This window comes from Lontra canadensis, unplaced genomic scaffold (genome assembly GCF_010015895.1).
Source record: "Lontra canadensis isolate GAN:19392208 unplaced genomic scaffold, GSC_riverotter_1.0 scaffold68, whole genome shotgun sequence".
In the NCBI taxonomy this organism is placed as follows: domain Eukaryota; kingdom Metazoa; phylum Chordata; class Mammalia; order Carnivora; family Mustelidae; genus Lontra; species Lontra canadensis.
The window spans coordinates 7,196,167-7,207,447 of NW_022631062.1; the positions used below are offsets into that span (position 1 = coordinate 7,196,167).

General features: G+C 51.7%; 1 protein-coding gene across 1 annotated transcript in view; it reads right to left on the reverse strand.

The window, feature by feature from the left end:
* STS (steroid sulfatase) overlaps nucleotides 1-11,048 on the reverse strand; it is a 74,572-nt gene extending 63,524 nt beyond the window's left edge. Inside the window, exons 1-4 of the mRNA XM_032880230.1 lie at nucleotides 10,894-11,048; nucleotides 8,066-8,187; nucleotides 7,855-7,977; nucleotides 5,489-5,912 (exon numbers count right to left, since the gene is read on the reverse strand). Coding sequence (XP_032736121.1) covers nucleotides 5,489-5,912; nucleotides 7,855-7,977; nucleotides 8,066-8,187; nucleotides 10,894-11,036 — 812 coding nt within the window. The 5' untranslated portion in view covers nucleotides 11,037-11,048. The remainder of the gene's footprint in view (nucleotides 1-5,488; nucleotides 5,913-7,854; nucleotides 7,978-8,065; nucleotides 8,188-10,893) is intronic.
* Between the last annotated feature and the right edge of the window lie 233 nt (nucleotides 11,049-11,281).

Below are 11,281 nucleotides of genomic sequence, written 5' to 3' on the forward strand. Positions count from 1 at the left end.
TAAGAGTAAATCTGTCCTGCTAGGAATAAGTGTCCCGACTCAGACAATACCAGACAGATGGGCTGGTACGGATTCCCGACGTTCACGCTAAGCCTGGGGACGGGGACAGGAACCGATGAGCCTGGGAGCAGTCAGCCCGCGGTGTAGGCTGAGGTGCAGATTCAATCATTCAGCAGGGTTCTGAGCACTAAAAAGAACAAGCTAATATCGAGACCACTGGGAAGTTCCCCCCACGGCGTTCCTCTCACGAGCCCGCATTTCTGCTTTCTCTGGGAAAGTCTGCGGAGCGGGCAGTCCGTGGCACCAGCCCGCATTCCTGTAGGGCAGCCGCTCACCACCCGGAAGGAGCTGAGCCACATCCCATTCCCGGGGGCCCCAGGTCCGATACCACCCATCCCTCATTCCCTCAGCACCCTGGACCTGCCATGTGCCTATGAACTCGACAAGCAGTGCTCATGCCTCCCGATTTCCAGTTTAGGTCATGATCCCAGGGCGTAAAAGGGATCTGTGTGTTTGATAGAGAATGAGGGGGTGTGACAGCGCCTTATCCAAGCCCCACTCTGTCCGGGATGACACGGATCTGGACGCAGAATGACGAAAACCAAGCCTCCCTCCACAACTGAAGAAGGCTTGCAGAATGCTCTGTCTGGGACGGGGGCCCCTTCGAAGAGCTACAAGTCCCCTTCACTCCGGAACCGGTGTCCCGATGACCCGTGCATGGCAGAGGCCCATCCTGGGGCATCTAGCCTTACCCAGCAAGACCATTCTTCAATTACCTAACCTTTCCGCGGGTGAACGTGTGTGTGTGTTTCTCCCTGTGTACGGCCCTGAATTCTGATCTGATGCACGACTGTCGCCGTGAATTAAAGATCAATGTCCCCGCTATTCCTCTCTGGCTTCAACTCTTACGGAAACTAATGAAGTCATCCCGCAATCCCTTTCTTTGCAACATGCTCTGGGCCAAATCACAGCCGTTCATTATGGCCACTTACACCACGGTCTGGCTGGAGATGTCAGAGGCCTGGCTGTCAACGGCTACCCTGTAAGTGCATTTCAGGCCTCCGACTGTGCCCAGTATCGATGGCAGCAGAACTGGATAAAAGGTCAGGTCTCCTAATGGCACATTTATCAGCGGTCCCAGGTTTCAGGGCTTTATGAGGACACCAAGCGCACTTGCAGGAGGAAGTCTCGGTCTCCTACACAGCTCCAGAGCACAGGACACGGCAGACGGAGCTCTTCCCCACGACACTCCCGTGAGGACATCGTCTCTCCATGGCCACGTGACGTCCCCCCGTGCGCCATGCTTTCCATCATTCCCGCGGCACGCTCACCTCCCTTTTGGGACCAGTCACGGGTCAGGGTTTCTTAACGTTGCAGAAACGTGATCTCACCACTCTGGGAAGGCAGAGATTAAAAACAGACGTCCAGCTCTTTTCCAGAGGGTGGGTTTGTACTCAGATGCCCCATCCTAAGCGTAACCGGAAATTCCTAGCGTTTATCTCACTTCTGATGACAGCCTCTTAGAATACCCACGCGCTGGCAGAGAACAGGCTGTATACATACAAAATACACCCAGAATTTGTTCAGTATGCGTTGAACGTGGCAGCCTGGGCATCCAACCAACCACTCGCGGTAAAATTTATAGGAATTTATGAACGCAGTGACGGGAGACCGTAAACCGTACAAATCTCGAGGGTGCGTATAACGCCATCATCCTTGAAAACACCCTCTTCAGCCTGCACATGTGTGGCTCACAAAGAAAGAGAGAGCGGTTTCTTTCAACGTAAATGTTCCTTCTAGCCACGAAGCACCATTTTTGATGTATTTAGGGAGGAAAGGGTTCGACATCGTGGACTCTCCGCACCGAGAGTGACCAAAGTTCACCTGCTCTGTCGAAGACGACGAGAAACGTGGGTCTCCTTCTTCCCACTGGCATCAACCTTTTAAATGTGGCCTTGACTCACACGAAGGGAAAACTACTTGGAGAATAAAATTAACTCACGGTGTTCACCCATTACTACGCAGCCTGTGAATTCTTTTCAGAGGCAGCAAATACCTCTCCATCTCCATGGCAATGAGGGGACAGACATCAGAGCTCCCTTAAGAATTCCCGGGATGCGTTCTACTTCGGGGGCACGAGACCCCGAGTGTTCTGTTACCATCTGTACCATTCCCTGGTCTGCTTCCTCCTCCTCCTCTTGTAAGGAGGTGGTGAGCTGGCGGAGTCCGAGGCAGGTCAAAGGGATCCACGTGGCCCGCTCCGACAGAGAGGACGGCCTTTGTAGGCAATCTGCTGTGTTTTCTGGATCCGATCTCTGCTAGTACCCACGCGGCTCTGGCCCTCCGCTCCAAAGTGTGGAGACTCAAAGCCCTCCACAAGAAGCTGTCTCTTTCTCCCATGCCACGTGGATGCTCTGTAGGAAGAAGGAGGTGGTGTGTGTGGAATGTGTCCTGGGGGACGTGTGTATCCCCAGGACCCGGCGGGTCACAGACAAGCACTCCATGAAGGTCATTCACACTTGAACGTGCCCCAAGCTAAGCCGCCGTTGGCACGGTGGCCCCACGCTGGCTGTGAGTTACAGAGCCCGGAAGAAACCGACGGCCCAGGGGGCAAGCCGGATGGCTGTAGGGATCTTCACTCAGGACACAGAGAGAGTGCTGGGAATCCCTAAGAAACCCACAGCTCATTTCTGCTTGAAAGAGCAACATGGACTTCTTGCTAATTAAATTGCATTAAGGATGACCTGTCTTTTGCACAACTCTGTGGCTTTTAACATATGGTGTGAGGACCTAATTATCTGGCTTCCCAACAGAAGCATGTCCCCAGGATGCATTTCATCCCTAAGACTAAATTCCTAATTTAGGAATCAGGGGCACCATGGAGTGTGCCGTTGTACAGACGTGTGCGCTCGCTCCACTACGGGGGCAGGTTTGTAGCAAACCTGGCAAGGGAGGCCTCATCTGAGAGCATTGCAGCCCAATGAGGCCTCGTTGCCTCCTGCCCCTGCCGTCCACGGGTCCACACCTCCAGGGACTACTGGCAGGGTAAACCCGTCCAGAGACAAGGCTTACGGGAAGAACGTCAATTGGAGAAATAAGAGTGTAAATCATCCTCCGTGCTACTTTCGACGTATGAGTTGGACGGGAACTGGGCCACCCCAGTCTTTTCTGTGAATGCACTGAAAGAAGGCACTTTGCACCGTGAAGTTGTGAACTCAGAGGCGTATGAATGGACGTCATAAACACTGTGTCTGTTTTCGGTCATTTTCCTTCTGCTCCTAAGTCTGAACCCCTTTCCCACACGAACGTGGTAAAGACCTCCTTACGTTACTCCCGATATGCCAGCCAGTGAGGCCACGCTTACAAATGCACCTTCCCATCCTCAAAATCATATTTTTTTTTTTTTTGCAAATGCGGCTAAGTTTCTCTGGTGCTATAGTAGCGGATTCTCAAGGTGCCTGGCAAGGCCACGGGCCGAGTCAGATATCGCACGTCGCACACAGCGGGGCAAGGATGGTTTCATCCAGACGCTTTTGATCTTGGCATCCTCACGTGATGCTGGGAAGCCGCTGTCCCCGCACGGCATCGCGGTTCACACGTGCGGCATTCCCAGCTACACTGACCTCGCAGGCCCCACGCAGCACGGGCGACAGGCATTCCCTCCAGACCCATGTGTTGGGAAGAGTAACCGTCCTACAGTAATTCGACGATGATGACTTCCCATGGGGGGTGACGTCAGAACGTCTTATATCCCTACTTCTGCCACAAAACAGCAGAAAGGCCACAGCATCAGGATTGACTGCACAGGTGTCAGCGCCCTTGCGGTCCAATGGCTTGGGTCCGCTCCCCAAGTCACGTGCTGAGGGATCCAGTACGGGGCCTTGTAATCTCCTGAACTGCCCACAGATTCCACCATTCCTGTCCAAAGACCACTTGCTGGGGAGGAGGGAGTTCTCGGGAGGCCAAGGACAATTCCTTACCACTGTGACTCTGGCAGGGGCGCTCTCCTGGTCACGTCCTCCCGTACGTTTCCGAGAGCTCGCTGGTAGGGGCGGGCAGACAGGTGACCCTTCGGCTCAGCCAGTTTGGTGCACAGCACGCTGCTGGGTTTTGAGCTTCGACGGACAGGAGTGCAATCCCGTGGGGCGCCGTCCTACCTGGGAATGGCTGTTCGCTTGCTCATAAAACCCGGCGAGGTAACCCATGAGCTGACAGCCTTGTCATCCACGCGGACCGTGCCCCACGGTTGAGCGATGACACTAATTTACTGTCACAGCCAGAGGGTTTTTTAAAATGAACCCTCAGCCCGGTAAGATGGAAAGTTCCAGAAGCGACCCCTGTACTAGGAAGAAAGGAAGAGAACCTTGTTTCTAGGAACGCTCTGCGTACACCAGACTCGACGGTATAAACCGTGTACTTCCTACACTTCTAAGACTTGCCTCTGATCACAAGCTAACATCTCCTTGTAGAAAAATCGACAGGCATAATGACGGTTGTGGCTTTGGTGGCAAAACCCCCGCGGCGCCCCAGCTACTTCTCCGAGCGTCCTAGGAGACACGGGGTTCAGACGTGCTCAGGGAGCGTGCGGCCTGGCCCGAGCGCTCCACAGTAGGAATGGCGGGACACTGGTGATGTGCAGGCTGTCACCGCCTCTGGGTTGTGCTAACGCAAAGCCCGGGCAGTCCCTACTCCGGCTGTGTGGGCCAATGGTTACTCAGGCGCATGAAGGCACTGATAACTCAACGGTACCTCTACGTGCCCGTGATGACCAAAGAGGCCAGGAGCGTGACCATCAGCCTAAAATCCTCCCCCTTCTGTCCAGAACAGCATCACGTCCTTCCTCCTGCCCGTTAGCTGGGACCCGCGTTGGGGGCCCGAGCCACACATGCTCTCAGCATGCACGTGCCAAGTGGCCACACACACCAGTGTTCCGAAGAGAACAACACAGTGTGGTCTGCCTTCAATAGCAGGTGCTCCTGACATAGTCTCTCCTCGGGACGGACACCGCCCCCCTCCATGGAGGGCTACTCCCTTAGCCGACTGCAACCCTCGACACTGTGCACTCAGGGGTCGTCACACACCCAAACGAGATCCCTGGCCCCAGCCAGGCCTCTCACACAGCTGTGCTGATCAGAAATTTGCACAGACTCCTTCGGAATTCCCTACGTCATTTCTCTCTCAAGGACGACACCGATCCTTACACAATGTACACTCCAAGAGTGAGAAGCGTGGGTCGGCCGGGAGACATTTTCGGCATGGTTTCAGAAGCAGAGGACGTGAGGGACACGTGGCAGAGCCACTTGGGTGAGAGCCCGCGGCACCGCGCTTCCTTGCACGTGCCATTCCACGGGGCGCACCCCTCCCCCCGAGAGCGTGGCTGCCATCTCCACAGCATGCAAGGGGAAGCCAGCCCGGGTCTCCAGCCGCCACGGAGATCACCAAGCACCGCGTGGCAATAGGCAGCATCCGGAGACAAGGCGATACCCACCGTCGCAGGAACTGGGCCGCGTCGGCCGTCAGCCTCTGCATGAGGTTGTCGTAGGACAAGGGCTGCTGGGTGATCTCGTGGTTCCTCATCAGGAAGCAGTTCAGGGGTCGGAAGTAATGCAGGAAGCACACCAGAAGGCCGAGGATCATGGCGGCGAGGCACAGAAGGCAGACAAAGACCCCGACGGGCACGTGCACCAGCCCCAGGAACCTGAGCACTGCCAGGGTGAGGAGTGTGACGGCGATAATCTGCAAGGGGATGAAGACCACCACCCGGACGCCCCCGGTGAAGACGCTGCCTTCCCCCGGCTTGCAGTCTCGCAGGTTGGTCACGGGGATGCCGTGGAAATAGTCAAAGCCGTGGCTCAAGGGATGGTGACAAAAATCTGTCTTGTTGTGACAGTTTGTCCCAAGATGCCACTTGCCTGAGAAGACAAATGGATGATACGTTCAGACCCGGCAAACACCCCCACGTGAGTATCAGCTTCGGCTTCCCACACGAGGGAACGCGGGGTCGCTCTGTACACGGACTAGCCCAACTCCTCTTCTGTAGAACCCCACAGTGCTTCCGTTCCTTCTCCACACACAACAGGGGATTGACTCACTCAGCCAGAAAACAACAACCAATTCTGTGCTGAAGATAACAAAATAAAACAAAAGACCAACACCTGACATATTGAATAGGCAGGTGACAAAAATACATAGAAAAACACAAGTGTTTTTTAAAGACATTTCCTTAAAATTAAAGTTGTAGAACCAACTTGGATTTGTCCCTTGAATATTAAAATGGGAAATGAATACTTTCCCAAAACACTACCCCTGAAGCATAACGGAGTCACACCCGTAACTCAGCAATTATTTTAAACATCTATGTACAATTCTTATAAAATGTTGATTCTAGCACTAGATTAGTGAGTGCCTCACAAAAGAAAAACACAATGGTTTTATGACAAAAGGAGAGGAAAGAGCACGGTCATGTTGCTTCTTTGAGAGATTTTAGGATTCGTCTGATGTCCCATGTGGACCTATGTTTATCAAGTAAAAACAGAGAACGGATCATTCGTATCCATTGAATAAAGCCAATGAGAATGTCAACTGAAACAAAGTCTGGTACAGTTTTAGTATTAATATATAAAATAAAATGTTCAATAGCATTGTGTGTGTATGTAGTTTTGTATGATATGTGAGGTATGGCATGCATAATTATCTATTAATCAATCTATTAGCTATCATCTGTCTCATCTCTGTGTCTCATCTATCCATCCAACCATTTATCCAACTACCCATCACCCATCCATCCATCTACCATCCAACCATCCACCCATCACCTCTCCAGGTATCCATCACCCATCCATCTACTCATTATTCATCCATTCATCTGTTCAATATCCATCCATCCATCCAACCATCCATCAACCATCATCCATCCAACCATCCATCATTCATCCATTCACCCAACATCCATCCAACCATTCATCAGGATCCATCATCCATTCATCATGTATCCATCCATCATCCATGCACCCATCCATGCGTTTAACCATCATCCATCCATCCATCATCCATCCATCCATTATCCATCCATTCAACCATCCATCATCCATCCAACCATCATCCTTCCAACCATTATCCATCCATCATCCATCATTCATCCATCCAATCATCATCCATCCATCGTCCATCCATCCATCCATCATCTATCCACCATCCATCCATCATCCATCCATCCATTATCCATCCATCCAACCATCCATCATCCATCATCCATCCAACCATCATCCATCCAACCATCCATCATCCATCCAACCATCATCGATCCATCCATCCATCATCCATCCATCCATCCATCCATTCACCATGTATCCATCCATCCATCCATCCACCCATCATCCATTCATCCATCCATCATCCATGCACCCATTCATCCGTTTAACCATCATCCATCCATCCATCCCTCCATCCATTTATTATCCAACCACCCATCATCCATCTATCCATCCATCCATCCACCCATCCACCCATGATCCATCCATCATCTATTTCATCTACTGATCTATCCATTCCTCCCTTTATCACCGATGTTGTCTATTTATCCATACATCCACCAGTCCACCCATCTACCCATTTATCATTATCTATCATCTATGTAACCATCCATACACACACACACACACACACACACACATCTTTACTTTCAAATAGCCTGGATAGGTGTGCTGTATTTTGATTTAGAATTGAAATCATTTCTTTGCTATGTGAAGTTGTGCAAACCGTTATCAGTGGTGTCATCCTTCTGAAGGCAGTTATCATGCCCTCTCCCACTCACCCTGCCCAGGCCCTCAACTCCCCCTCCTCAGCTGCCCATACCTATCAGAGCTGTTGAATAGCCTTGATTCTTGAGAAGCTTGGCAAAGGTAATCTCACTGGTGGGAAGTCCTCCAGAAGAGGCGGAGAAGATAAACACCCCCATGAGGGACTCAGACGCCATTCCTGAAGCAGGAGAAATGATCCATTGAAGGAGGAGGTCAGGGATGCCCCCAGGAGGACCACAGCCATGGCTATAGAGCCTGGGGGTTACCTGATCGGATGGGGTACCGGCCTGTCATGAAGGCTGCCCTGCTCGGTGTGCACAGGGGTGAAGCTGCCAGGTGGTGAGTGAGCTTCACCCCTTCTTCAGCCAACCGATCGATATTGGGCGTCCTAAAACAGAAGACTCACGTCATTCATGACGACCTTGAAACATGCGGTTTGCACTGTGCTTTTTATCATGGGTCACCTCCCAGTCATCCAGGGAAGCTCGCAGAAGGAAGGGTGACACAGCACAAGTCATCCCGGTGCCTCTGCTCTGGGAATGGATCGGCTGATCCTGTCAGGGTGTCATTCCACTCTTGCTAGGCATTCAGGAATGAACCTCTTTCCATTCTGGGGCTGTGCTGAGTTCTCAGCCCACATCCTCCACTGGGAACGTGGCCGCTGCCTCTCTGCCAATCTGGCTACCTTCCAACCTTTAGCTCCTGGCAGAGACGGGATTCTCGTGGGCCTCCTACAGCCAACCTTGTCCCATGAGGGGGCCCGGTCCATATGTAGGACACAGATCCTATCCCAGCAGCTCCTCATTATAAAGGGACAGCATGGCTAACCGCTCCCTTAGACACAGATGCACAGAGGCAGGAGTACACATCCTGTTCATCATGGCCCACAGTCTTCTGCTCCGGGGCCCATGCAGACTAGCCCTTGCTGATACACAGCTTGAAGGTGAAGGTCATCTCCCTGCATTGCTCATGTCCACCTGCTGTCCCATCCATGAATTTAGCATATGCATGTAATAGCCCACATCCCCCCTGTGCTCCTGCCTTCCGTCACAAGATTTAGAAGGCACAGAAGACCGAATCTGTGTATCTGACTTAACTTCTCATGCCTAGACTGGCCCACAGAAACATCTGAGTACTTTGGGGTCTGAGCTGATTACATATAAAACAAAAAATAAAATTCATAAGGAACTGGAATCTTTTATGGAACAAGACAGATGTGGGGTACACTGTGGCATAAGTTCTTCACTGTGATTGTATACGCTTTTTTTTTTTTTCTTTTCAGATCTGGTAGAAATGGAACATTAAAATTTGACTGTAATTTTTGGATTAGAACACCTGAGTCAGAAAGGTCCCGTATTATCTCGGTGATATTCGGGAATACATAGGATACTAAAAATCACACGATATTTATCTTTCTCTGACTGATTTCACTTAGCATAATCCTCTCTAGTTCCAGTGATGTCTTTGTAAATGGACAGATTTCATTCTTTTTGATGGCTGAGTAATATTCCAAGGTGGAATTTAAGAAACAAAACAGACGAGCAACCCGGGGAAGGGAAGGAAAAACAAAATAAATCAGAGAGGGGATAAACCATAAGAGACTCTTAACTCTAGGAAAAAGAAACTGCAGGTTGTTGGAGGGGAGGTCGGTGGGGGAATGGGGTAACTCGGTGATGGGCATTACGGAGTGTCCGTGATACAATGAGCCCTCGATTGTACGCAACTGATGCGTTGCTACACTCTACGCTCGAAACTATTAATATCCTCTATGCTCATTAACTTTAAATAATAATACAATAAAAAATAAAGTGGAAAAATCATAAACAAAATTTAAGAAATGATTATGACTCTGCTCAGAAAAAAACAAATTAGGAGCAACGGAGGCAGAAGAAGGCGTCCAAAAGTAAGACCTACACGTTTTACCACGTGAGGCCCCGAGTGGGGAGGAGAACGTAAGCAGTCCACTGGAATCTGTCCTCGTCCGTGTGTTTCAAGCTCTAACAAGTGCTGCAGGTGAGGGCACGTTTCAAACACGACAAGCAGCGTCTGAGGCAAAGCCTTAGCAGGGAACAGACCCACATCTGCATGCCGTGTCGTCCTCAAAGGGACAACTGATGCTCGCTTTCTGTTTCATCTGACATGATGCAATGCAACAGTCTTCCGAGCTGCCTCGCCGGGTTGAAAACAAGATGAGGCAGCGTGAGGCCCCCAGCGTCCGCGGCACTCTCCGGTGCATCCGTCCCCCAGCATCAGGCTATTATTACGATGATTCACAGATCTTACAAGAAAATTCTAGTAAAAGCTAATGGTCTCCTCTTCCCTGACCTCGTGTCACTAAGTTCGTACTGATTGTTGGTAACATGAGGCTCAGAAGCCGTTTAGGTCACCGTCTCCCCATCATTATAAAGAGAAAATGTGAACGTTGATGCCGCTATCCTATGAGACAAGGAGCGACTTTCCTTTTTAAATCAAGGCGCCCTTCCATGTTGTCTGACGTGAATGTGGGGTGACACAGGGGGCTGAGACACAGAAAGCCCCCTCTGTCTCTGAGTCTGCTTCCCGTCTGGTTCCCACAATGAACCCTGCTGCTTGAGAAGTTGTGCAGTCTTCCAACCTGGCGTGCGTCCCTGGGCCCCCTGTCCCAGGCCAGGGTAGCTGGTAATTGTAAAAACGAGACTTGGAGCTGGCGAGCAGGGACGGGGGCCATGGGAGGTGCCCACGGCAGTGAAGCGAGTACCCAACAGAGAGACTTACCCAAAACATCTAAAGCAACGGGAAGAACCAAAGGAGGACGGGCAAAAAGCTGCACAGCATGGCTGAGTAAGAAACAGTCCTTGTGAAGGTCTTTCTAGCTTTCTGGGCTTACCTTGTGCAAAGAGCTCGAGTCCCACCCGTCTTCCTAACGCCACTGTCGGTGCGTAGCTACGTCAAGTCACCCGCGAATGTCACCACCGATGTGTATCTACATGTGTGCCTTGAAGGGCTCTGACCCGTGCGGGGCTGTGTGCTCTGTGTGTCTGAGCTCACATCCCTGGTGCCCGCTGCCAGCAAGCATGGCCAGCTGTCCACGCAGCAACCCCGTCGGCCAGCGCACCTGAGCGTCTTGTTGCCATAGCAACCGGGATCTCCGATGCCAAGGTCGTCGGCCATCAGCAGGACGAAGTTGGGCCTTGAGGCCGCGTGGCTGGGGGCCTCCCACAGGAGCAGCAGCAGCAGCAGCAACACAGGGACCCTCATGTTTCTGCAAAGGGCAAGCAGACAGAGGGAAGTGAAGGATGCCCGCGTGTGGCCCACCATCTCCTTTCCTGGGACCTTCCTCCCACCCGTCCGCCCCAGATGGTATGTGCCCCAAAGACATGCTGACACGTCGCGGGGCAAAGAACTTCATCTCCTTGTTTCCAAAACAAGCCCTTCTTTCACCAAGGATAGCAATGACCTCTCATTTCTCCAAGGACAGGCAAGCAATGACCTCTCTCTTCTCC